Genomic DNA, 27,923 nt, shown 5'->3' with positions numbered 1-27,923 from the left:
TTAGGTAAAGTATTTTAAAATGGAAAAACAGGAAACTATTACTGGACTGCATGTCAGCTTCAATTATGATAAAAACATAATTGTTTGTCAGAATGATGCAGCACCATTTGTATTTCTTTCCTGCAGGGCTGAATTATTTCACCTAGACTGGTGTCTGTTATTTAGATATTTTATTGAGGAAGTCTTAATCTACTATTAGGAATTCCATTAAAATCTGATTATAATTTATATAATCTGTGAAGGGAAATACATCAGTGGAAAGCCTGCTTTAGATTTAGAAAAATCTCATATGGTTTTAGTGATAATATCATCTTAGAATTTCATGTCAAAGAATTATTATTCTTCAAAATTACTCTTGGCCCAAAAAGAGTACTTTGTGATACTGCTGCTAGTTTAGCTAGGAGGGGAAAGGCAGTAAAAGACTAATTAATTTATCATCAGCAAATGGAAGGAAGCTTCTTCATGGTGCAATAATTGTCACTGCTATGCTGTTTCTGTAGAATTTATTGTCTTTCTCCCTTATGGATTAAGTAGTTCAAGGTAACACATGCTATGTGGATTTAAATGATGAATGTATTTCCAGCATAATTGCAGTATGCAATATAAAATGTAGTGTTATTACTATCTCATGTGCACTATTTGTAATAAAAGTGTAATCTTCTGAGGATAATCTACAGCTAAGTCTGAATTTTGGGCTGGGTGTGACATGAATGAAAAGTGAAAAGGTGTGGAAGACCAGAAAAACGCCCTTCCTGCTTCCCCTACTCAAGTTGCTTCAGCAGCTGTTGAAGGGCTGGCTTTCCTTTTAGAGCTGTGCTTTCCTTACACATACTGAAGAAACGAGGAAGAGAGAAAAAAAAATTGCCTTTTTTCTTTGTTTGCTGTCTTGAATTTTATGGATTAAGGAACATGCTATTAATATGATGCACCCAACAGAGAGAAAGCATCTTCTAACAGCAATTCTCAGAGACTGATGTAGTCAAACCTCTTGTTCAGTCTTCTAGGAAAAAAGAAGACAGAAATTCAGTTTTAACATTCTTTTCAAAAGATGGGTAGGCTTGTAGGAGGAAGGAATGCAGAAATTTAAAAAAAAAGAAAAGTTAAAAAAGGTCTCTGCACTGTTTCTGAAGGGCAGTCTCTCAACCAATAGTGTGATGCACTGACAGGTGTGCTCAGTGGACATGGAAAAAGGGGATGAATATTCAATCTTCTCTTTCTTTTTTTTCTCTTTCTTTGTTGTTAAAGGGAGAGCGAGGCAGTCCAGGACCTGTAGGTCCTCCTGGAGAAAAAGGTGCCATGGTAAGTTACAAGTAATGTGAAATCCACAATTATGTTACTTATAAAGGCACTTTAGTCTCCAAAACAGTAATAATTTCTCACCCTCCTAGCTGTGCAGACCTTATGGAGGAGTAGTCTTTACAATGCATAGTTCCTGCAAAGTTTCATTTTATAGCTTTATCCCCTCTGTAGCAGTGATATTGCAAAGTGATCTGCTGAATGAAACTGCATTTTTGAAAAATGTTTCTAAGTAGGGAAAATTAAAAGCAGGGAAAGTAAAATAACCATTTCCTGTGTAAACCAGGGTAACTCAGGTTATTCTAGTAAATATCATCACCTCTAATTCCACTGCCCAGCACTTCCCAAACAGCTCCTGGGTGCCACTCTTGTGGGAGCACTGCCTTCCTGCCTTGTCCTGAAGCAGGACACAGCACTCCATGCAGCCCAGAGGTGATGCCATGGAAGTGTTGGTGTGCAGAAGTGACCATGGCCATGTCCTTGTTGGAGTTCTCTGCAAAACGTGCTGCAGGCTTGGCTGTGGGTTTGTTGTGAGCACTATGAGAGCTCCAGAGGGGGTAGAGAGCACTTAACAGTTTAACTGCAAGCAGATGGAGAGTCAATGTGCAACGTGGTAGGTGTTGCATCCTGTTCCCTCTGACACTGCTGTGGTTGGCAGGGCTGGAATCTCCATGGCCTGACACAAACTGCAGATGTGGGCCCCAGCTTGGTGCAGTGGGTGGGGTTCTTGCCATGGAAAATTCTCTGTTTGCAGTAATTACTGTTTTGGCATCCATTAGCAGGGAAGAGATCAAGTCCCCTGAGAATGCAGACCAACTAAATGACCCAGGCAGAGCCAATGATTTTTGAAGCTTTCTGTCCTTCATTAAATCCCTCTAATCTAGATTTACCCTCAACTAGCTGCTTTTGATCCATGAAAAAAAATCCTATTAGGGAGATTAATAAACAAGGATTTGTTACTATAGTATCCAGTCTTATCAACTACATTTCTTGGATGTTATTAATGCTTATTGCCACAGGTAAATCCAGTGTAGCCGTAGCAGAGAGAACCTTTCCCAGCAGTAAGTCATTGCAGTCCTCAGACAAGATTTGTTCTTGGCATTTGGTCTTGGCCAGGTCTGCCCACACCAGGATGTGTCCACTTGCTGTTCCCACTGTCACAGCCTTCTCAAGAGGAGATTGAAATTCATTTAGAACTCAGCATCTTTTGTTTCAGTACATCTCTGCCAGCTAGTGCCTGTGTGGGAAAGCTTCCTAGGCTGCTTTTATGGTTATATCCAATTAAGCATTTCGGTTTTAAACAAAATTTTGGGAACAAATTTTGTAAAATTAAATATTTTATTCACTTACCTCCAATTATTGAGGTAAGTAACTGGATTTATTACTGTTGCTACAATAACAATTTAGATAAAACTGTTCTGTCTTTTCTATATTTATTTTAATTCTAGGGCTATCCAGGACCTCCAGGAGGCCCTGGACCTGTGGGGCCAGAAGGATTACCTGTAGGTATAGGGGGTGCTTTGGTTTGACATAAAATAAACTATTTTCAAATTGTCTTTTTTACTTTGGTGAAGCTAAGAATAGTTTCTAGTTTGTACTGCAATCCATAAAACTGTCAAGAAAATGTACCCATCTGGACAGAATCTGTTCACTTGCTCTTTGCCAGGATGATCTATGAGAGAGGAAAAAGTAATTATATGATTTACTCATCCATTTAAAAATCATTCTGTTGAGACAAGTAGGGAAATGGAATTTTGCAAAGATGCTTAATAATTGCATAATATTTTAAAAATTCATTGGTGCCTGATACAGTCTAAATAGATTCATTATGTGTTTAGTTTCATTGTTAATAAAGAATAAATTATATTCTAATCTGCTCTGTATAATTGTTATAATTTGTCTACCATGGGTCTTCAATACAGATAAAACCTGAACATTTTATCAGAAAATATTTGTGTTTTTTAACATAATGTTGCTGAAGTACAAGTATCTTCTAAAAATTTTGGGATACTAGAAGTAGTCTATTCAACAGTCACATCAGTGTTTTGTAAAAATAATGTTACATAGAAGATTCATTAGATTTTCTACATAAATTGTACAAACATGATTAATTGAATTTGAACCATGAGTGAAAGTGATTGATTTGCTTTTCTTGCATTGATTGCTGCTCAAGGTGCCTAAGCTTGTAATTTTCAGGATTCTTTGTTTAGAAGACAATGAATAATAAGTTTGTTTGACATGTAGGGACCTTCAGGGGCACGAGGACCATCAGGCCCACAGGGACCTAAGGGAAGAAGAGTAAGTACTAATGCTTCTTCATGTTACTCAGAGCAGAGAGTAGTGTATTGCAAATATAAATCTGAAATATAACCCATTTACAGCTGCTCCCTTTGTCCTCTGGACTGAACTCGTTTGTACTGAAATCAGATAGATTATACTTGTATTTCCATGTAGGAAACAATATGAATCTTCATTTCTCCTCGCAGTGAAATGGGCTTTGCCATTGGTTTCAGCTGAGAACAAAACTAGAACCAAGATGACCACTTGACTCTTTTCTGTCCACATACGCATGCAAAAGTTGTCATTTAAAACTACCACTGGGCTATTTCAATGCTTTAAGGACAATTTTCTTTACCTGCATTTAGTCGTTTGGAAATACAATCAAAATTTCTCAAACACAGTTTTGAGGGAGGAGGGAGTGTAATCAGAAGATGCTGTGTGCTAGAACCTTGAACCTGCACTTGTTCGATTGTCATTTCCATTTCACTTTTATCAGAGAAATGGAAACCAGTTTTTCACTTTATACAAAACACTGATCCAAAGCCCACATTAGTGAAGTGTCTCTCACCTTACCCACCAGTTTGACAGCATATCCATGATTCCTAAGAGACTTGTACAGCTCATACCAGTGGCTGGACCAGTGTGTCTTCACAGCTCCATTTATTCCTGATAACTATGTCTCTATGATTTTGGCAACACATAATGGAGTCCAATGCTTATAATTAAAGATCACTCAAAATAAATCCCAGATATCCCAAGCTCTGTGGAAGTCCAGTTTTGGAATTGTGGTTTTTGCCTTTGCCTCTACCTAGCATGACTGCTGGGAATGTCTCATGAAAGAGGGTCTCAGAACAGACCCCGGTCCTCAGACTCTGAGAACAAACTCCCATTGGGGCACTGAGAATTATATCTCAAAATATATATGAAAATATCAGACCAAAAGTGGAATCTCACATAAGGAAAATATCTGAGGTGCCCTGAAACCTGGGGTTTGTCATCTCTGGATTCAGAAAGAGAAGTGTCAGAGCCCAGAGCTCTGTGTGGAAGGTCTCAGAAAATGCATACCACAGTCAGATACAGAAGTTAAATGGAAGCATATGGAAATCTGCCTTCATTGTGTATGGAAACAAGAATGTATCCTGTCTTCACAGCTGGAATCTGTGAGAAGCCTTAGAAGCTGTCCCTCTACTTGTGCACTGTCACAGAATAGAATTCCTTCTCTTCATAAATTCTAGACCTTTCAGCAATGGTTTTGCATCCAGATTTCCCAGCAGCTTACTTCTGTCTGAGAGTCTCCAGCTGTTCACTCTCCAGTACACCCAGGAGCTCTGGCCAGCTGAAGGCAGGCTGTCTGGAAGCCTGTGGAGCATCTCACCCCTGGGGGATTTCAGGGAATATGCCACTGAGCACAGCACTAGCACAGAGCTTCCTCAGCTCATGCTTGGGACTTGATGCACTTGGCTAGAATCATGTGGAAGGTTTATTACACTTTATTTTTTAGTGTTAATCTCATGAAAGCACAGAGGGAGAGCACTATTTTGTAGATACTTCAATGGCAGAATGACACTGAGGGTGAGAGTATCAACATGTAGGAGAAAGAATTTCTTTCCATGACCAAAGGGAAGAAATGCATTCATCTGGAAGCCTGGCAGTGTAAGCAGCCATGAAGTCATTGTTGCATGATCTTTCATTGTCTTTGTTTGCTAATGTGTGAAGTAAACTACAAGGTCACTTCATACCATAATCTTGGGCTAATACAACTGTAGCTCCTAGTTTGAAAGGAAGAGATTCTGTATCATTAGATTCATTTCATAAGTGAGACCTAAGCAAAATTCCCAAGAGGTGCTAAAATTCTTGGCATTTAGTATTCTTCAGATTGGCATTTGGTATTTTAAAGCTCAAAAGAAGTAATTTTTCTGCTCTTACTTTCCTGGAATGCAGATCATGAAATTTTGACTTGAAAATGCAGATAAATGACAGAGTGAACTGCTGTAAATTTAGGGTCAGGCAGCAGCAACTCATGTCTCTAGCAGCCAGTAGGGTTCTCCCTGGTTTAGTGGTATCTGTACTGGCATGAAGAACCTCAGCTGCCTGAGGACATCTGTGCTTTATTTTAATGAGTGAGATCTTTCATATTTCTCACAGCAGGGAATATGGAACTCAGCAAATTGTGGGCACTTGTGAAACAAGTGTCCAGCGTGCTTGGTGGTACATTGATAGCTGAATGTTTATCTCTCTTAATTGTTTGAAGGAAGTAAAAGCAAATTGATGTAGTTTCTAATATTCTTCCATATCAGCCACCAAGAAAGTTTCTGTTTCTGTTGTTTCTGCTCTTTTGGTATTTGAGAGACAGGACAAGAAAGAATAAAAATAGTCAATTTATGCTTTTTACCTTCTTAGATGAACTTTTTCTCAGATTATCATCCTAGAGTTTTCAGTGTAAAATGTTCCATTTTAGAAACAGAGCTGAACCCATGCCAAAGAAAAAAGCAGTAGCAATCATTTGGCAGCCTCACTCCCCAGCTCTCTTGCAACCTAATTTAAATAACAGCAGGCAAATCAAGTATATCTCTCATTCTGTACTAGCTATAGTAAGAAATTGTACAATCCAATTCATCTGTGCCAATAAGGAGTCACACCATACTATTTATAGGAATGTTATTGTGTGCTTTTGTCAGGATATTAAATTGCCTTTCCCTTGGATTCCTGCCCTTTGTTCTGTGGCTGGCTAGAGGAAAGCATGGCCCAGAGGATCATGTTGCTTTCTGTTACTTTGCTTTCAATTCAAAGTTATATAGTAGAAGGTTGGTGTTTGAAATGGTAGATTTTTTTGCTTAACTATTAGTGATCAGATCAGTTGTCATGGGCTGCCAAGGTGAACTCCATTGAAATGGAGATCTGTGTGAGTGCCAGAAAGGTTTTGGTGTGTTAAGCGCATAACATGGACTAAGAATCTTGTGCAGTCCTGTTTCTCAAACTGCAAGCTATGATCCTCTTTATGATTAAAATTATGTCAGAAGTGTTGAAAGAATTTATCTGGTAATTCTTAATGATATAAGATAAAACCTAGAAGGCAATTCCTTATTACACCAATCTGTAAAATGGAAAGATGTCCTTTTTCTTCCTTGAATATTTAATCTTGAAATTCTATCCTCTGGTCAGTCCTGTGGAGAATGCACAAAGAGAAATGACAGGTCACATATCTAAAAAGTCTGAGAAAATATAAAACTGCTGCAATTGCTTAACTTTACACTCTCAATTTCCCCCTTCCTTGTGTTACTGTAGGTGGTTCCTCCACAGGTCTTGAGCTTCTCTCCTTTCTACTCCCACAGCTGAATGACCTGTCCTCACTCCATCTCAGTTTCTTCTTGTCCCTTCTCCTCCTGTTCTTTGAGACATTTCAGATCAGGGAACAATAAATCTGCTAAATCTGCCTTGAATTTTCATCACTACTGGTATCTGTGTTACAGATAGCAGGTACAGAAAAAAGTGAAGAGCAGTAACCTGAAATTAATTTGATCAAGACATTTAGCTTTCTTTTGAATTATGCTTTATAGTAATTCAACAATTGAGTTACCCAACTGCATAATCTTAACATGAGTCCCAATGTAAATGTTTTTATAAAAGCCTCCTTCACCTTTGAAACCACTAGTATTTTGTTTCTAATCTCTCAGGGCACTGAAGTCACAGATTTTTTCTGTAGACTTCAGTATTGTTTGGTTTGGGACCTTTCACATTGAGTGCCATGTGGCAGTTCAGTGTTGTCTTCTGTAGCCTCTTTTCCTCTCTAGCCCAAAAAAAAATGCCTGTAATTGCTCAGTCCTGGCTTACACCAAAACAAAAAAGGTGGCCAGACTAGCCCAGGGATTGCCTCACAAAAGCTGTGTCCCACACTACGAAGTATTTTATACAGCTCTCCCTGCCTGCCCTTTTTCCTTTTCCTATGGTTTCTGTGCTCCTTTGTGCTGGCCAGAAGTAGCAGTGCTGAAATGATGACAGATGAGTTCTCATGGGATATTTCTGGCTTTGACAGGGGTTGTAGTTATATATCAGCTCACAGGAAAGGCCTGTTCCTGAGAGGTTTTCATTTCAGGAGAAAGGCCTAAATTATTCTGGATACACGCTCTTCCTGAGTTACCAGTCAGCCTTTTTCACTTTCGCTCCAGAGAAAAGTGGATGGGCTCTCACCACATGTTCCAAGAGAGGTTTTGATATTGATCAGTCAGAGAGAATAAATTCTGGTATGTTTTTTCTCAAAATATTCAAGAGAGATATGGAAGTCACAGATATTTTTGGAAGGAAAGTAAACTAAATTAACTAAGATGTGCTTCCAACAATGTCATTTTACAAGCCCCTATTATTATCATTTAGAACAGTCTTATGATTGAAGATCAGCCATGATTGGATGCCCTTCACTATAAACCATGACCCAAGATGTAAGGTTTCTACAACTCAGAAATTCACCATAGAAATGGAGATTGTTTTCCTCTAGGCACTGCCACAGTAGTGTACTAACTCTTTCTCATGCCAGCCCAGCCCAAATGCCACCAGGAAAGCTGTTATGTCTCATCCTCCCAATGTACACTGCTGTAAAGAGCCTGTCTTGATACTTATCTAGCTCTTCTTTTGAAGTGGTCATTAGTTTTAAGTTCTCATTAACTGGTTTTAATTTAACGTTCCATACCTAAACAGTCATGGTTTTTAGAGTTATGGAAATAACTTCCTAAGTCAGCATGGATAAAATATTTTTTTCCATTTTGCTCATGACATATTTAAGGATTTTTCATTTACATGTAAGCTAATGGATTTAGATTATCACTCTTAAATAATAAAACTCTGAATGTTTTGGCAATGGGTATTTGCTATATTATGCTACAATAATATAACAGGTTATCTTTGTTCATCTATTGCTTATAAAGATTAATTTACAAAGACATTTTAGTCTAACAAGAGAGCACAATAGTTCACAATTATAAATTTCTTCTAATCTTGCCTCAAACTGATTTACTAGTGGAAGAATTTTATCTGCTTTTTTTAGAGCCTTACTAGCAAGATTAATTTTCCATATACATCTTATAATGTGCTCAAAAGTGCTCTGTCTATACAGTGATCATCTAAATCCATCTAAGTTCATGTCTGTTGCATGAGTACGAGGTGGATGAAAAAAAGAACAGAAAATATCAGTCTGCCATCTGCCTCCAACTGAGACACTGAATGTTTTGTTTACATACTTTTTTAAAAAAACTTTCTTCTTAGGTTCATTATTCAACAAACCAGAGACTTATTTTATTCTTTGAAGCTTTACTTCACATTTGACACACAATGAAAATTGGTTTTCTTGCTAACAAAATGTTCCCCCTCTCCTAAAGCTTATGTAATATCTCCTTAATGACAAGCAAAAATAATGCATAATTAGTATTATTATTATTGTTCAATATTCAGGGGCCAAGAGGTCTTGATGGTCTTCCAGGAGAACTGGGAACAGAAGGTATTAAGGTGAGTGTTTCCATTGCTCAATACTATATAAAACACTGAGGTAGAAGGTAGACCATAACAGACAAAAGTAAACAAAAAAACCAAAACAAAACAAAAACAAAACAACAACAACAAAAAACCAAAAACAAACAAACAAAACCCACCTCCAGCCCATTGTGGCTGAAGCCAGAGAGTTCCATTTAATCCAACAGATTTCCAAATTTCTGCCTCTTCCAGGTACTTTGAGGCATTTTCTGTAGTTACAAAGCATTTAAACTCACAGTAACTGTATGCAGCTTATCAAGCAAATATCTGTAGAATTTACACATTGTTTGTTATTTATCAGGGAGAGAGAGGTGATCCAGGAAAGAAAGGAGTTCCTGGGCTCATTGTAAGTATTGGAGCCAGTCTTTGTAGTAAACATTAACACAGTAACTCTGATTTCTGAGCTGTGTTTGGAAATTACTTGAAGACAGCAATGTCTTTTGATATTTCTCTTTAACCAGGGTAAAGCTGGAAATCCAGGAGAAAGAGGAGAACAGGGTGCACTTGTGAGTATGAAATTCACTAGTACTTCTACCAAAAAACATCCAGAAAATCCCATACTTTGTTTGACACTTGGGTATAAGGAAGTTTATCTATTTCAGAGCAGCTGGAAAACTCTGACAGTTTGCATTTATTCATACAAAGAACCAGGACAGAAGTGTAGTTTGAAGGATGAAAGTCTTTGTGACATAGAACAATAATTATTTGATAGAATTTGGGGTAGGTGTGTGTTATCAGTGTAGGAATAAATGTAGAAATGTATTAAATGAATATAATGTATAGGAGAAAATTCCTTCTTTTAGAGCTTTTTTGTATAGAAATCTAATGTGTTCTATTTAAGGCTTTTTTTACAAAGCAGGTTATCAGTCATTCGAAATTGCACTGGATTTTCAACAAAGAAGCAGAAAAACAAAAACAAAGCAGTAATGGTGGTGATTTTGTTCTGCAGTTGAAACTCAAAATGTTGATTATCACAATACTTCTCTTGCCTTTTCTGCTCAGATTTAGGAGCTTGTTGCCTCTCACGTTTGACAGAAGGGGTTTTCATTTCCTCTTCATTCACTAGAACTTTTAGATGTATTTATATACACAGAAATGAATGAAACAAAAACCTCATTAGGCTGAAATGATGTGTAATAGCACATTTATTGCAAAGTACAGGATACTGATCTATCTCCTACAGCCACAATTTCTAGAAGACAGTGTGAGATAGAAATGCTATGAGAAAGGTTGAGCAGGGAGAAAAGTGTGCTGTGAACCTTCCTGATTATCTAAAATACAGCCCCTAGGCAGTTTGGACATACAAGAAGCACATGGATTACAATGAACTGGTAAATGGTGGTTCAGCTAAGATTCATTTGTAAGTAAAAGAAACTGAGGCAGGACTTATTCAGGACTCCTTCACTTGACACAGAAGCTGGTGATATGTCAGTGCATGTCAACCAGAAAAAAAGGCTGCACATACTTCATGGGTGTTTCTGTGTTAGTTACTCTGTGAACGAAAACAAGAGAGGAATTAGCTGTGCTCAGAATATGAAGGAGCTTCTTTCCAGTGATTTTTTATTTTATTTTAATCTTCCAGGGTTTGCTTGGGCCTCCAGGAGCCACAGGAGACAGAGGACCAGTGGGAGAGCCAGTAAGTTGATCCTTATGCCTGTTCAAAGTTTTTCCATGTATTATACAAGCTCCCTGACAATTCAAGCTCCATTTTACTAAGATCCAGTATTGCCAGCTGTGGTTAGGTAGGAATTGTGGGGCAATTGCTCCAAAACTGCAGAGCTGGAGTCTGCCTCCCTTACTTAGTGTAACTTGCTCATAGAGACCTGCTAATTTTGTTGGGAAGTTCTGTAGTAAGGGGTGCACAACATAAGAGAGCATAACAGAACATAGACCACAATATAATGTGGCTTTACACCACACTGAGGTAGGTATCTGTGTTATGTATTATGTAAATGTATGTGGCAATACTTTAGTAGTGTTTTTTTAGGCAAATATTAGGATTGTTGTTCAGGAACACAGGGACCACATCTATTTGGCAGGTTAAATTTTCAAGAAGAGACTGCTATAATAAACCTCAGACATTCATCTGCTGGATGGATTCTTGTTACTGTGTCCAAGCCATGCTCACTTTCATGTGGCTAATATTGTTACTGAAGATCAGGCAGAACCTGCAGCAAATACATGCACTGAACTGCAAGATAAAGCCATGACAGGAATAGCATTGCAGCACCATCTCTGGGGGTAGATCAGATTATGTCAATACAGTAAAAGAATATATGCTGTCTAAGTAGAATTTGGGAGAAGGCTCCCATTTTCTGGTGCAGAAATCTAATAGAATTGTCAAAACTTGTGTGTTTACGTTGCTTCTGGAAAGTAATTTTGCACAGTAAATTCATATAGTTAATTTAAATCTCAAAAGTGAAGTGTTGACAAAAATTATATTAATTTTAGTGTTATTAGTATTTAGTATTTTTATAATATTATTTCTACTAATCCATGCTTATAGAAAGTAATTGCACATTTTGAGGGCTAGAAAAACACCAACAAAATTTCTTTAGAATAGACTTGCATACTTAACTTGGGCTCCCAACCTGTAGGAATGGCAAAATAATTCACAGAAAATGTGGTTTTCCAATAGTTATCACTGGATTCCTGTTACTTCAGCTCTTTCATTTATTATATCTTATCTTCATGTTGCAACATCTGAGAGGCTTACAATGAAAGGTTTATATGTCAAATTCCTGCCATTTTCTGTCCAAGTCTGAATTTTCACATCAATAGCATGCCTGTCTGCTTTACCTAATCTAAGTGTTCTACTCTTGAGCAGCCTACTTTTCTCTTGTGCTCATCATCATATAAACTACATGTTCACTGTCAGAAGAAAAGCTTATCTATCTTTTCTATCAAGTGCTGAAAGAGTAAAATGTCTTCAGAAGATGGTCTGCAGAGCTAGAAAGAAGTGATAAAATGACAGAAGATGTTGCACAACAAAACGAGTGGCCCTTTTTTTTAGCTGCCTATCCAAGCAGCTTGATTTCATCCTCTGTCAGCTGGTCACTATGTGAAAGCCAGCTGCTGAGGTTTTCTGGCCCTGTCACTAGTTCTGCACAGAGCAGAAAAGCCCTAATTGTTGGTGGAGGAGCAGAGAAATATGAGCAATTAGAACTATTTGTATTAATGGGATGATCCCAATTGCACTCAAACTTTATCTACTTGTCAGACATGTCAGTAAAATCCTTTGCAAGTTACCTGATGTTAATGGTTAAAAGGAGTCCCCACACTGCTATAAAATTTTGGCTTCTGAAAGTCTCGGGAGAAAGATGCATTACCAATCCAGCAGCCTTATCTCCATGGCAATATGAAGAAATACTTGGTTTGTGAAGCAAACTGAAGCTTTGTGACACTTGCCTAGTGGAATTTCATGGAGTTTCTGCAAATGAGAATCAATTCACTTAATTTAGGGCGAAGTGAATTGTCAAAGGGAAGTAACTGCAGTTTTAGTTGTTCATATTTAAATGAAGATAAAAGGTAAAATATATGCACCTGCCAGAAGTCTGTCAGTAATATACAATTGATGTTGTTTTTACAAGGGAAGAGGATATTTGCAGGTCATCAGGAGGAGCAAAACCACATGCAGAGACTGTAAGAGGAAGTGAAAAAAAAATAGAGTAAATATTTGTTTAAAAGTCTTCTGTCATAAATACAAGCAGCACCTTTCTTCTACATGAGAATTGTAGATTAAGAAAATGTTTTGAATTTAGAATGTGTTTAGACACAGATGAGTCCCAAAGGGATAAAGAGATCTGAACTTCCTTGAAGTTCAAAGATTGGTTATATGCAGAGAGCTGATTTGTATGGACATACATTGATGGTGGCTGTAGAATCAGCTGTAAGCTGTTACAGGCAGCTTCTGCTCCCCAGCACACAGATCCTGCTCTGTGATCTCAGATCTTACATGTGCAGAGAATTTGAACATGCCACTTTGGGAAATGATCCCTGGGTGTTACAGCAGTAAATTTACTACTTACGTGTAAGGCTTATCATAAAATGCTTAAGGTATAGTTATTAACATTACTAAGAAGACTCCAGCCTTTAGCCTGTTATGCATCAGTGACTGTTCTGTCCATGGTGAAGTAGTTGGTTATAGCTAATTCCATACCAGACTATAGGCTTTTCCACAAAGCAAACCAGACAGTCTAACAAACCTTAATTAAACAAAGTCTCAGCTAGTCAAGAGAAGAGCTTAGTTCAGATAATAATTTATTTTTGATCTAAAAAGACATCTGTGCTATTATTTGAGATCTGTTATTTCAGTGCATCAAGGTTGGTACTGTATGCCATCATGGGACTTGGGTACACTGTTGGATTCAGGAGGAAAGACAATGAAATACATTTCTCTATTCCAGTTGGAAGAGTTGTGAAGAGACAAACTGAACACTCCACAATGTAATTTAATGCTAATTGAATGATGCATCCAAAATTTTGTCTCATGCCAGGGTCCAAGAGGACAACCAGGGGATGCTGGTCCTATTGGAGAAATTGGTTTTGAGGTGAGATTTTAATACTTACATAGCAATTACAAATACTCAAAAACTGACTAAGTCTGGACAATACGTTTATAAAAAAAAAATTATTGCCTGCAGCTGACTTAAATATCATAAGCTACTGAAAGACTCTTACTTAAAGCTGTTACCAAAAAATGTCTAAAATAAGTAGCTTGTTCTGTTGTAAGCATTGTCTTTGAGCATACAGTCATGACATATGCCACAGAAGGTGAATGTTTAATTGAGCAAACAATTTTTTTGAAAGCACTGTTCTCTTTGCAGTTAGCAGTAAAACACCATTAATCATATGTTCTTTCAATTTGTAGATATAGGAAAGCGGCTGTAGATAGCCTTCTTGCTTACTTCTGCTTCTGCTTTCTGCTTTATTTTTAATATTTCATTGAGAGAAATGTGACAGAATGTATTAGCCACATTTGCAATGAAGTACCTGAAGGATGAGCTCACTTAGAGCAGTAGGGATTTGGCTTATTCAAAGAAATGCTCTTCCTCAGTCACCCAAAATCCAGACTTCTGACTAACTACTAAGAAAATATTTATGTGTAAACTTTACAAAAAGCAGTCTGATATCATCAACTCATTAAGGGCTGAGGCCTTCAAAAAGTGTTTAGTTCTCCAAAGGCTGTGTCTACTTGACTCCAAGCCTAAACAGAGCTGAAGTTGTCAGTCAGATTTACAGAATATAGATGCTTGCTCAGCAGTGATTTATGGTGAAAGGTACAGGCTTAGGGGTACTGCTGAGTCTTCAATACGTTCCTGAGCCACACTGTGTTTCCTGAACTCTTTCTATACCCTCCTTTTTTTCTGTTCAGATCTAGAAAAAACTATGTTGTCTAGATTTGATTTTTCAGACCTTCTTCTTTCCCAATGTCTCAGGCCATTCTTTTGCTTCAGTTTTGGGTGTTTTATTTATTTGTTGCAAAATTATTACTAGTGATCATGTAACAGTAGCTCTTGTACCATGCAGGGACCTCCTGGCCCTGAAGGAGAACCTGGTCTGCAGGGGGAACCAGGCACAAAGGTAAGTGTTGAAATTATTCTCTTAAGATGTTTATATTTTCAAATTCTCATAAAAGCAAACCAGAGAGATCTGAATCGTTGGCCAAGTAGACAGTGATACAGGAAACAGACCATTAAGAAATACTGTTATTGTCATGATGACTCCATCAGCTGTAAACCCTGTCATTGTTATGAATATTGTCCTTTAAAATCCAATGATTTTCCTTGTGATATCCCAGGGAGACATTGGACCTGCTGGGAAGGCTGGAGAACCAGGTGACCAAGGTTTGAGGGTAAGCTATGGATGCAAATCTTCTTTCACAACAGAAAAGTTATGAATGAAGTACGGGTTGAGAAATCTTGATTTAGCAGAAGAATTCAATAAGAAGCTATTTTCTGATAGCCTGGTTTTTAAAAGAAGAAAAAAAAAAGAACAGTGTAATATTGTAGCAAGGTAAAAAGAGTATTGACTGGGGAAGGGTGGCTTGAGAGCTGCTCAGTAGAAAGGGACTTGGAGGTGCTGGTCAACACCATCTGAACATGAACCAGCTGTGCCCAGGTGGCCAAGAAGGCCAATGGCATCCTGGTCTGTGTCAGAAATAGTGTGGCCAGCAGGAGCAAGGCAGTGATTTTTTTCCCTCTTCTTGGCACTGGTGAAGGTGCACCTTGAGCTTTGTGCCCAGTTCTGGGTCTCATTTCAAAATTGAGGTGCTGAAGCATGTCCAGAGAAGGGCAACAGAGCTGCTGAAGCACAGATTTTGAGAAGCAGTTGAGAGAGCAGGGATTGTTTAACCTGAGGAAAAGGAGGCTCCTTTCTCTCTACAACAACCTGAAAGGAGGCTGTAGTGAAGTGGGGGTCAGTCTCTTCTGCCAGCTAACAAATGATAGAATGGATGGCCTTAAGTTGTACCAGGAGAGGTTCAGATTGGAACCTTCAGATTAGAAGTAAAATTTTCACTGAAAGAGTGGTTAGGCATTGGAATAAGTTGCCCTGGGAGGTGGTGGAGTCACAGCCTCTTGAAGCGTTTGAGAGGCATCTGGGTGTGGCACTTGGGAACGTGATTATGGTGGTGCTGGGCTGATGGTTGGACTAGATGGACTTGAAGCTTTCTTTCAACCTTGATGATTCTGTGTGATTCTGTGATTATAATGTTGAAATATTTCTAATGGTAAATGGCCCTACAGTAAGTCTGTAAACATACCAATATAGTAGTTATCCACATAAACATGGAAGTTTCAGGACAGAGCAGGTGTATGTTTGAGGTTACTGTAATTGCATGTTATAGACTCTGAATCCAAACAAAATCTCAGTGCCAATGTCTAAATCTCCAGGGTTATATGGGCATAGTATTGCCTTATTTTTCTAATACTGATCATCTTCTATGTTTTCTTGCATTGGATATTCATGGGCTGTGACACTGAAGATAAATAAACTGTAACAGCAACATAAAAGTTGTCCAAAAGATAATAAACATGTATAAAACTAGTATGAGTCAGGAAATATAGGCAATGACTTCAACTGTTTCTTTCTATAAGGGTGAACCAGGGCCGCCAGGAGAAGACGGTGTTCAAGGAAAAGATGGCCCAAAGGTATGTTAAATTTTTGTAGCAGGTAAAGTACTCTAATTAGCCTAAGGACCCAAATCTCCTTTTTTATACTAGGTCAGCATGAGATCAACTGAGCCCAGTTGAGTGCACTCAGCATCAGAGGTTGTGTAAAGTATAGGCTTTTCTGTATCTTTCAGGTACATATCTAGCTTGCAAGGGCTGCAAAGCTGAATGGTTGACAAAGAAAAGCAAGCTTTACCTGAGTACAGCTTTTGTCTGTGGTGACTAAAGTGCTGGAGAAAGCAAGCCCAAGGCTGCTCTGCTCCCTAAATTAGATCAGTGCTGTGGCAGGTGCCAGGACAGTAGATGTCATAGAGAACAACCTCAGATATTTGGTGGTGGATGAGGCAAAATGTGGCTGTAGGAGTGTAGGAATGGGATAGAAAGGGCTTTACCCTAACTTAGAGCCTAACTGGTAAGATTCACATTAGTTTTAGAGTGCTTTTTTTAAAACTCAGAGATTCAGAATTCCCTTTTCTTATGAACAAGTAATTCTGTAGCAGCAGGTTGACTAAGGGATTTTTGTTTGTTTGTTTTTTTACTGTGTTTTAGGGAGACCCTGGAGACCAGGGACTTGTTGGAGAAGGTGGTGAAAAAGGAGAGATGGGATTACCAGGAATTGCTGGGCCCCCTGGTGAACCCGGCCTAATGGGAATTTCTGTAAGTGTTTTCTGGTTGAAATGGACTTCTTGCTAGTTTGCTTTTTTTTAAAATTTTTCTTTCTTCCTTTATTTTTGATTTTCTGGTTTTCTATGTAATTAGAGATGACCATATTTAAATAAGCTTGCAACGTGGTTCAGGATTGGTAGAGAGAGGAGACAAATGCTTTTCCTATCTTAAATATGGAACCTCTTGGCAAATAGTGATTCCTCACCACCTGTCATCCAGACACATGTACCACATAGCCTGCAGCCTCTCACTTTAGATCTGTCCTCTCCAAACAATATGGCATCAAGCATACACTTATCAAATAGTAGACTATAGATAGTATTAGAATTCACAGGCAACATTGTTAGGTCAGTTTGCCTATTTGTTCTGGTATCACTCCTAGCAACTAAAATCCATCTGTGAAATTGTATGCAACTTCTTCATGAGAACTAATTTTGGAGCACAGTTTTCCAAAGCAAGTATTGTAGCATTAAATCAGACCAGCTTCCTGTACCAAAAATCATCATGTTCTCATTTGCAGTCCTCTGGCTGCCTTCTGTGTAGCTCTTGTGTGATGGTGGGGTCTGACAAAACATTGGCTGGAACTCCAGCACTGTCCACTCTGTCCTCTGAGCATCAGTGCTACATTCTGCTGTCTTTAGTCCTGGGTTCTTCACTGTGAACTACTTTTCTAGGGAAAGAAGAAAGTGTTCTTTTGGTTGTTGGCACCCTTAGTGTGCTGCAGAACAAGTTTTGTTTCTTTGACTCTCTATTTTCAATTGGTAGTTTTGGAGAACATTGAAAGTATCATATGTTGAAATTATTGTAAAACAGCTCAACCCTGGCATATCTACACTTTATGTAATTATACTTATGCAAAATAATCAACATCAGCAGTGCTTCTGTGCCTCAGTGAGGCAGGCAGGTCTGGCAATTCGATTTTTGGAGGATGTGGTTAGGGAGGGATTTTTCACGTTTTTGTTCTACATGTTCCAAAGGCAGCTGTAGAGCTGCTGCCTTCTCTACTCATCCTCTCTGGCATCTGGGAGTGTACACATCACAGTTTTGGTTTGACCTCATTCTAGGGATGCAGATAGATCATAATATCCTAGTCTAAACATGAAAATCATTTTCCTATAGCCCATTGTCTGAGTGTTTCATTGGAGGTGAGAGTAATATTACATTTTCCTGAAACAGTAGCTTACAAAGCAACAAATAAGCTTCACAAATCTGTAAAGTAATAATTTCTGTGTGGACAAGATTTGATGTTTTTTTCCTCCCTTATTTGCAGTGCATTTCCACTACTTTGATAAATAATCCCTGAAACTTTCCCACTTGTTTATGCTATAACTTGAGACAGCCCTACTAACTTGCTTAAAGACACGGTTAATGACATTTTTCCTCCCACCTCTCTGTTTTACCAAAGCCTACTTAGTTATGCACTTTGGAGCAGAGGTTAAGCATGTTTCCAAGCCCTTCTCAATCATTGCTTATTGCTTTTTCTCTCCCTAATAAATCTATAGGGCCCTGAAGGAGCACCAGGAAATCCAGGTCAGAGGGGCCGTTTAGGAAAGAAGGTAGTATTTTTCATCTTCCCCAGTTCCCTTCCTTTTATCTGAAACTCAAATTTACATTACAGAATTCTATTGAACCAAAACTATTCCTGTTTTGTGTCATGCTTCAAGCCAATTTTTTATTTGTTAGCCATAGCAATTAGAATTGTCATCATTCTGCAATCAATAACATTCAAGGTCTTAGGAAATTTAAATTTGTATCAAGATGTGGTTTTGCAAGTCAGACCAGTTTCTGCTTTAAGCTTTGGCTAAAAGAAAACAAAAACAGAATTGTAAGGCTTTAGCAGAGACTCTTTTATACTGCAGAGTGCTGGGCTCAGACATTCTAATAACTACAGTAAATAACATACAGTAAATGTCATACCTATTAAATAATGCTGTTATGCATTTTGATTAAGCATCAACTGCATTTTGAAACTTAGTGTCAATCTCTTACTATTTTTAATACAATAATACCAACAGGGGGAAAAGGGGCAGCTTGGCCCTCCAGGAGAAACTGGACCTACTGGTGATTCTGGCCAACCTGGGAAAACTGGTCCTAAAGGTGCAAGAGGAACTCGAGGTGCCACGGTTAGTACAAAACATGCTTACTTACAGAGGTCTTTCAGCATCAGAACGAGACCTGTTCACCTTTCCAGACAGAAACCTGGGACATGGATCTGGAAGGAGCCACCTCAAACTTTTGGTCATCTGACAATTAGGGGAGTGGGATGGCAGAGCATACCATGGAACACTCATGTCTCACACTCCACATATAACCTCGCTACTATGGGTGTTTATTTTTTTCTAATTACTTCTGAACCTCTTTTTTTGTATAAAGGTTTATATCTTTCCAGTTCCAAGAACAAAAATCAAGGGGTTTGCTATCACATACCATCAGCCTTAGCCATGGCTGAAACAAAGCACTTCAGATGAAGGCTACTACTCCTATCAAATAGGAATCTGGTCTAAAGTTAAGTGAATTAAGTCTATTCCATTAACTTTTAGCTCCTTTCACAGTAAGCTCTCAAGCTTCCCCATACTGGGTGACAGATGCACAGAAGCATCCAGGCTCCACACTAGAGAGGCAACGTGCCTGTCTCAGTCCAGTCCTGTGGCCACTGAATGCAGCAGTGGGATCCTGAGCACATGAAGTACTGAAGCAAAGTTTACTATCTAATGGCCAATATTTTCAAGGGAAGGAGTCAATTTTCTGAGGTGATGACCACCCCCTGCTTCCCTTGGCATACTAGCACTTATAGAGTTCTTCCTCACCTCTCAAAGCTCAGATCTTTTTTATTTAATTATGCACAAAGACTATAAGGTTAGGACTCAAAATATTGACCATTTTTTCCACAGAAGAATGAAAAACCCAGTATTCTTTAATAAATTAAGTATGACCTACAAGAAAGTTGTCCACGATCAAATGTCAATATTTCAAGATTTTTCCAAGTGCTTTGCTTTATATAGTAGGCATTGTTGTAGCACTTTACAAAGGAGCTTGTTTCTCTCTCACTGATTACTGCATTTAACAGGGACATCTAGGAGGAATGGGACCTGAAGGAGAGCCAGGAATTCCAGGTTACGGGGTATGTTTTTTACTGAATTCACATATGCATACATCCCAAAGTAAGTCTGTGGTACTCTAATTTCAAATATCTTAGAAATCTGTATCTAGACTACACAAATATTTTCAGGACAGCCAGATACTCATGCATGTTTATATGGTGTGTTTAGCTACTCAGAAATGTTAGCTTAAGCAAAGATGCCCGGTTTTTGTTAGTTTGCTCACAAGCGGGTTTTACCATGAACTTTAATCTGTTATTTATCAATGTATCTCACCCCTTCTGAATAAAGTTCCTCTAAAACTACTACAGCTATTTATTATAAAGAGAGTTCAGCAAACACCACCACCTCTGCTTGTGGTCTGACCATGTAGTTTCCATTAAAGTAGCAGAAACTGATTGAATGAGGTTGGTTGAAGGGCATAAAGATACTGTGGCTTTCACTGAAAAATAGCTGTGAAAATCATCATAGATTGATTGAGTCATCATCTTACAGAGAAGACTGTCCAGTCTCTCTTCCAAACAAAAACACCCATCACTGACCCTAACCTTGAAGCAAGAACCAGCCCAGCTCCCATCACCTGCATTAATCCCTATCAGAACATGTCGTTTCCCAATGTGCACAGAGCTTTTCCTGCACACAGCCCATTTTCTGCCATAGATTTTGTTGTCATAACATGATTTAGAATAATTTTCAAGCAGAAAAAGAAATGTAGCAAGTAGCTAAAAGAAATTTTGGAATTGGCTATTTCTTTAATTATGTGTTTTAAAATAATTTGTGTATGGTTTGCTTCTTTAGGGTCACCAGGGTCCACCAGGGCCCTCAGGGCCCCCAGGCCCCAAAGGAGAAAAGGTACGAACATGGGTTTTACTGATCTGTTTTGTGAAATTATAAAGGGAGGAAATGTTACTGCACACCCACTGTTTTACACAGCAAGCAGCAAAAGCCACCATTTGCAGTATTTGTTAGTATTGTCAAGGACTAGGAAAAGAAATGCAAAGTGAGGAAATGGGTCATTCAGAGATGGAGCCCAAAATTATACTGTTAAAATGTTTGAGGTTTTAAAGCACAAGGTACCCATTGTACAGAATATAGTCTATTGTATCAGACAGCACCACTGCCCTTAGTGAGCACTGCTGACAAAAATAATCAGTGCAGAACCAGCTAAATATTTACTTAACTCTGAGCCTGTGAGTACACCCACAGATTTGCCTGAAAGTCCAGCTACGATGGACAAATGTCTGTGGTTAAAATAAAATGTTAGGGACAGGATGTGGCCTCATACTGCTATTTTAGTGTCAAATTTATTGTTTTTCTCTCAAGTCTCAAATCCTGCAAACAGATTTGTATGCTCACTGAAACCCATGTGACCCCAAGAAGGCAGGTACATGGATTCACTTCATGAAGATTGGAGTTGTCCTTGACACAGAGCTACAACCTGGAGCCAGTTTTCCAATAGATATTGTGAATAGGCATTTAGAGGTCAATGTTATAAATAGGTTTTGATATGATTTAAGAAACAATAACTGAAAACTGATTTGTTGACAGCTAGGTGTTTAGATTGCTGGGTCACTTCTGAAAAAACACTTTGATGCAAAGTAGAAGTCCTTAATCATACTTAAAATGTGATTCTCTTTGCATTACTATTGCTAGGTATCATCTGGAATAGATAATCTTTTGTTTATTAACTTGGATGGCAGTTATTTGATATTTAAATTTTAATTGGCTTCAGACTTAATGATGGAGTCTTCTGTACTTGTTTTTCTTTCTATTAAGTGTATTTCTCAAAAGAGTGGAAGAAATTTTCTTTTTTCCCCTTGTCAAATATCCTGTTTATCCTCTTTTTCATTAAATAAAGACACAATGACATGAATATCGTTTAGTTAATTTTTTTTTCTTATAGCTGCCTTTGATAATAAAGCAAATATTTAGGTTTTTTTGAGTCCTTAATGTCTTTGGGACATTTAGGTGAATGTTAAAATTGAGTTTCCATATCCATTATATTAAACCATAAGCATCATATTAACTTTTAGATCTATACAATGTCTTCTCTGCTTTTTATTAGCATTTGAACTTATGTGCATGATAGATGAGGTTGAACTTCCAAGTTAACATTTTTTAATACTTCTCTTCTGTTTAGGGTTACCCAGGTGAAGACAATACAGTCCCTGGACTACCTGGGCCCATAGGTGAACCAGTAGGTCTTTCTTTCTCAAAAAAATTATACTAGTGCATCTCAAGACAAGAGTAAATGCATTTATTTCTGAAGCTTTATATCAGTGTCTCAGGAATCAGTACTATATATATATATATAAAAAAGTATAAATCTGGAGAAGTTCCACTGAGGTCAATCCTCCCTCCTGTCTCATTAAGCACCATGTAATATTACTCTTTCAGCTTCTAGTCTTCAGTTACAAAAAATTGTACTGTCTGACTGCAATGCATTCTGTTTAGAAAAAAATCATGTTTATTCCTTTAGCCAAGCTACCCTTTATGTTTGTATTCCTCAGTTCCCTCTCAGGGGTTAATCAAAGAGAAATTCCAGCTTTCTGTTCATGTTTCACTGCAGCATTATATTCAGTTCAGCTGTTACATTTTGCTCCTTGGTTTGCTCTCTAGGGTCAAAGTGGTGAACGTGGAGATAGAGGAGAACCTGGTGATGAGGGCTACAAGGTAATACTTTTTGGGTTTTAGTCTTTTTATTTGAGCATGGCATGCTATGCAGACATGTGGAGTAATGCAGCAGCAGTGTCATCCTCCCTCACAAGCGTGCAGAGATGCCCTTGCTGGTCCCTCACTGCACTGATGCGCTCCTGGAATGCGTTGGAGCATCTCTCCTACGGGGACATGGGAGCTGCAGCTCCTCAGCTGGAGAAGACTCCAGTGACCTTAGTGTGTATAAATACCTGATGGGAGGAAATTAAGATGAAGTAAACAGACTTGTCTCTATAGTGTCCAGTGACAGGACAGGAGGCAAAGGGAAAAAACTGAAACACGTGAAATTCCTTTTGAAATGGCTTTTTTTTTTTTTTTTTGCTGTGAGGATGACTGAGCACAAGAACACGCTGCTCAGAGAGGTTGTGAGGTCTCTATCTGTGGAAATACTGGAAACTTGACTAGACACGGTCCTGGACAATCATTTCTACCTGGCCTTGCTTGAGGAAGAGGGTTCCATAAATGATCTCAAAATGTTACTTTTAACCTAAATGTTCTAGTTAACATTTTTCTCTGAAATTTATGCACTACTTATTTTAAATCTAATCCTAAAAATTATTCATTAATTATATTCAGTCTTTCAGCACATAAAAACTGGGTGGTAACTCATGCTTATCATTGATGCAGTTCACTGAAATACGAGACAGTCCTTGACACACAATATCCAAGTTACACAGTAATACAGATATAGAAATTAATGAATGAATCAAATCTATGCTTACAGAAGTGCAGAAATGCTTAAATAATATGTAATTCCCACTTGCAGCTTGGAGTAGAGGAAGTAAAGAATAAAAGCTCTGTAGAGTTTGATCTTGGAGATCTGACCATACTTTATCTAGGTCATGTCAATGAACCTGGGTCCACCTGACACCTCCCAGGATGGGCTTTACAAGGAAGTCTGCAGCTCACTGAGCACGGCAGCCTGAGTTACTCTATTGCAATATGTTATATTTTCTCCTTGCCAGGGTCATACAGGTCTTCCAGGGCATAGAGGACCTATTGGACAGCAAGGGCCTCCAGTAAGTATTTCAAACAAGGGAGGTTTCTCTATTGACTGTTGAAAATATGTTTTCATTTGCATTCAAATGATTCCTTGCATTTATTTAATGTATGTTCTTTTCAAAGGGAGAGACAGGTGAATTGGGAGAGCAAGGACTAAAAGGAGAAAGAGGTTCAGAAGTAAGTAGAAAATTAAACCAAAACTGCACTTACCTGGAATTTGTAGGGTTTTGTTGTTCACTGGTTATCCTTGGAAAACTATTCCATAAGGCTAAAATTGAGTGTTTGGGTTTCCTTTTCATACCTGCAGGGACCAAAAAAAAAAAAAAAAAAAAAAAAGTGGAAAATTGCATAATGATCTTGGTTAGTGAATAGGTGTTATTTGATATTTGATATTTGATAGCTAAGTAATTTTACTTTGGAGTGATATCAAGCATTATGAGAAGCTCTTTTGGAAACATTTGAGTGTTATTTAATTATCCCCTAAAGTAGAGTTTCTTGTGTTAAAGTAGCTCTGGAGGCCAGCTGGGATTTTTCTTCTCTGATCTGTAAATGAAGCCTCCTGCTACTGCACTGCACTGAGTTTTCAGAGACCTGGGAATAAGGAATTTGCTACAGAATACTAGAGCAATTATGACAGAACTAGTCATGACAAAGATCAAAGACCAGATCTTTCTCTTTAGAAATATTAGCTCATCTTGGTGATATGTTGAAAATTGCCAAAAGTGTTTATGTTCTCCCACGGACTGACTGTCATTGGCTTTTGAGATTTCAAAAGCTTTAGGCTACAAGATTTCTTAAAATACCAATTACCATTGCAATTTAAATGAGAAATTTTGTCTGAGAAGTTCCATGAAGCAGCTCTGTTAGGGTTTCAAAATTTTGTAGGTAACTACAAGAATCTGTGGTAGACTGGAACTGGGGAGCAACAGCAAGGAAATATGATGTGGAGATATTGTGAACATGTACTCCAGCTATGAATTTGGATACATTGCTTTTGACAAACTACACACATCCCAGGACAAAATCAGCAGTTCTTCTTGAAGAAATGGGTTTTTTGGTCTTGCAAATGCCCCTCAGATCAATACTGCCACTTACAAATGTGGAAACAATATCTGGCATGGAGCTGCCCTTAAGAGCTTAAAGATTTCCACAGAAGTGTTGGTAGTGAGAAGAGTGACAGTCTTAACTCCAGTGCCACTGCTGGTACTGCTATAGCAAGCCTTGCAAAGCTAATCCCACAAACTGCAACCCTGAATCAGCAGGGTTTACTTTACATGCATCCAGAAATCTTAATGAAAACAATATTCAGTTATTTGAATATGCACATTCCAGTTGTGACTGGTGGACTTCTTTATGCCATTCTTAACAGAAAAGGTGTTAAATTGAGCAATAGAACAACATTTTGCTGGTTTTGTTGTATTTCAATAATTATAAAGCATTTACACTTAAAATAACCCATGCTTTTTCACTTTATTGCATAACGTGTCATATTGCAGCATGGTAGTGATAGCATAACTTTTGCTTTAAGAAGTGTTTTTGAAATAGCTAGTCTGGAAAATCTTGGAAAACTTTTTCTAGTTGTTCTATGTTAACAAGTGTTATTCTTGTCTCTGTTCTTCAGTGGTTGCATCTTTTAGAGATAGGATAAAATTGATGCTATAAATCTTTATATTCTGTGCAGACTGTCCTATCAGAGAACAAAGCTCTCTGAGAATCTTTTGACCATTCTGAGCTTTTCTGCCTTGGTGCATGACCTCCTGTGTCACTAAACCACTTACAAGAATGTTACTTGCTCAATATCTCTCAGTTTTCTAAAACTACCAATTTCTAGATCAGTCAAGATGAAAAAAAATTCTAGTTTTAAGCAAATTCTATCTTTTGTGTAGATCTTAGATAAAAACAAATGTTCACATCTGGGATATGTGACACTATTGTTTTCTAGTATTCTCTTCCATAGACATTCAGTGCATTTACATTTCCTACTTTTCATGACTTCCCTTTGGAAGAGTACAGGAAATGCTGTAACGTGTACTTCCTCACAGAGGGGGGACTGATACAGGGGAAATTGCCAGATTCATGATGAAAAACATTTTATGCTTATTGTTGGAAAAGTTTTAAAAACTCGTTCGCAACAGGGGAAAAAACATCCACAATTCTGCCAAAAAGGTATTTGCTTTTATTTGAAAAACTTTCTGCTGTCTCCTGAAATGTGAATAATCTGGTCCAAAGCCAGGCAATGTGGACATGAATATTAGAGGGGAACAATCCTCAGCTCTTCTTAGGGGATTGAATTTAAGACATTTGTCAGTTCACAAATATTTGTAACTTCTAGGGACCCACAGGGAAGAAAGGAGCAACAGGTCAAGCAGGCAAAGCTGGAGTTCCTGTAAGTAACAAGATTCTACAGCCTATTTTCAAATTATAAAACAAAGAAAATACTAAGTAATAAAACCAAAATTGAATCAGGGTTACCAGAAGGTCTTGTGTTCACTCTAAAGAACCTTCTCATTATCCAGGAAGTGTAAAGGAACATTTGTAATTTTTGAATATTATTAATTTTTGAATTTTTTTAAAATTGTACTGAATTATGTTCAGTTACTCAGCATATGGAAATGATGTGCAAGTAACAATAAGGTCCTTACCACTTGTGAAATTATTTAATTATCTCATTTGTGGAGTCCATTTGGAAGTTATCACATTATATTGCACAGAACTGTACTTGTGTTCACTTCTGACCCCATTGGTTCTTTGATCAGCTGCAGCCTACAGAAGCTTAGATCCATATGTCCATGATGGATACATGTGGTAAATGCCTTGAGGTTTATTTGTTTCTCTTGCTTGCCCTGAGCTGAAATTTTTAATGTTTTTTTCTTGAGTTACTGCAGAGGAGCTGACTTGCATGCCCTTCTCCCTGAGGGAGAAGACAGAGCAGGAAGCAGTAGGTGTTCTGTAAATATAATGAAGAACAAAATGCATCAAGGTTATTTTGGTCCCCTAATAAATAATGCCACACAAGCACACATTGTAAATAACTTTTACTACCTCACATCAAAACATTGTCAGTAACTGGAGAAAAGCAGCTGTTGCACAGAGCTTGTACCTGCTGGGCAGAGTGCAAGAGGAGCCTTTTGAAGACAAGGAGCTGTGTGTCCTTTGTAAATACTCAGCATTTTCTTTTGGAGGACTGCAGGGATCATTCAGCAGGCAAAGGAGAAGAAGGAAAGCGGGACATAGGCAGAAATGAGGAGAGGGCAGTAAAACTAGAACTTGAGGAAGTTTCAAAGCACATCCCAAATGAAGATACTTAAGCAACAGAAGTTAGAAATAAGATTAGGATGGCACACTTCTTATATTCCATATGGCTGCTGTTACCAATACTTTTTCAGACGACATGTGTTGTAGTTACAACATTTTAGATTTCTGAGAAATAGCATTTATAGAGAGATTAGTGGAGCACTCCAAGCTTTTTAAGACTGTATGTCACTCTAAAGGGAAATAATTGTAAGGAAATAAATCAATGTTCCTTTGTTGGAGGTGATATGAGGCCTTTTTTGTGCAAGTACAGCAACAGTTACCACAAACTTGCCATATTATTAATTTGTATTTTTGATATGTTCAAATTTGAACAGCATAAATTTGTGGCAGTTCAGTACTGAGCATTTACTAAAATAAAGGCTGAAAAGGTATATGGTTGGGTTTTTTCCAGGGATAAATAGATGACTTTACCAGGATTCCTCACTTCAGTTTAAGAATTGACACTCTCAGGCATCTTCCAGGCCTGGTACACACAGGGGTCAGTCCCATGATTTCAGCTGAAGTTGCTCAGATCTCATGGCAGGGCAAGTCTAAGGTTAAACAAGTAGAATTCTAAACCAAACATCCTAACTCAGAGCTGCCTCTGCAACTATTCAGTCATATCACTGGGTCTTTTGTTATGTAGGGTTTAGGAAATACTGTGACTGAAATCCAGTGATGGGAGAGTGAAGATGAAGACAGCAAACACTGCTATATTTGATTTGAATTTTTTCTAGGGAAAACCAGGGCCACCAGGGCAGAAAGGAATAGTTGGGTACCCTGGACCAGAAGGCATTCCTGGGAACCCTGGAAAGACTGGGCTGTCAGGGAAGCCTGGCACTAAGGTAAGTTGCTTCCCACATTTCCTCTATGTCATTTT

The 27,923-nt window shown here is 38.1% G+C and overlaps 1 protein-coding gene across 1 annotated transcript in view; it reads left to right on the top strand.

The window, feature by feature from the left end:
* COL24A1 (collagen type XXIV alpha 1 chain) overlaps window positions 1-27,923 on the top strand; it is a 119,732-nt gene that overhangs the window by 74,930 nt on the left and 16,879 nt on the right. The window contains exons 26-47 of the mRNA XM_053950875.1: window positions 1,246-1,299; window positions 2,745-2,798; window positions 3,541-3,594; window positions 9,019-9,072; window positions 9,398-9,442; window positions 9,558-9,602; window positions 10,679-10,732; window positions 13,593-13,646; window positions 14,626-14,679; window positions 14,897-14,950; window positions 16,194-16,247; window positions 16,818-16,925; window positions 18,437-18,490; window positions 18,950-19,057; window positions 20,002-20,055; window positions 20,831-20,884; window positions 22,173-22,229; window positions 22,652-22,705; window positions 23,713-23,766; window positions 23,873-23,926; window positions 26,082-26,135; window positions 27,781-27,888. Coding sequence (XP_053806850.1) covers window positions 1,246-1,299; window positions 2,745-2,798; window positions 3,541-3,594; window positions 9,019-9,072; window positions 9,398-9,442; window positions 9,558-9,602; window positions 10,679-10,732; window positions 13,593-13,646; window positions 14,626-14,679; window positions 14,897-14,950; window positions 16,194-16,247; window positions 16,818-16,925; window positions 18,437-18,490; window positions 18,950-19,057; window positions 20,002-20,055; window positions 20,831-20,884; window positions 22,173-22,229; window positions 22,652-22,705; window positions 23,713-23,766; window positions 23,873-23,926; window positions 26,082-26,135; window positions 27,781-27,888 — 1,335 coding nt within the window. The remainder of the gene's footprint in view (window positions 1-1,245; window positions 1,300-2,744; window positions 2,799-3,540; window positions 3,595-9,018; window positions 9,073-9,397; window positions 9,443-9,557; window positions 9,603-10,678; window positions 10,733-13,592; window positions 13,647-14,625; window positions 14,680-14,896; window positions 14,951-16,193; window positions 16,248-16,817; window positions 16,926-18,436; window positions 18,491-18,949; window positions 19,058-20,001; window positions 20,056-20,830; window positions 20,885-22,172; window positions 22,230-22,651; window positions 22,706-23,712; window positions 23,767-23,872; window positions 23,927-26,081; window positions 26,136-27,780; window positions 27,889-27,923) is intronic.

The sequence above is a fragment of the Vidua chalybeata genome, chromosome 9 (assembly GCF_026979565.1).
Source record: "Vidua chalybeata isolate OUT-0048 chromosome 9, bVidCha1 merged haplotype, whole genome shotgun sequence".
NCBI lineage: Eukaryota > Metazoa > Chordata > Aves > Passeriformes > Viduidae > Vidua > Vidua chalybeata.
Note: the sequence above shows the minus strand (reverse complement) of the source record. Positions and strands in the feature narration are given on the sequence as shown.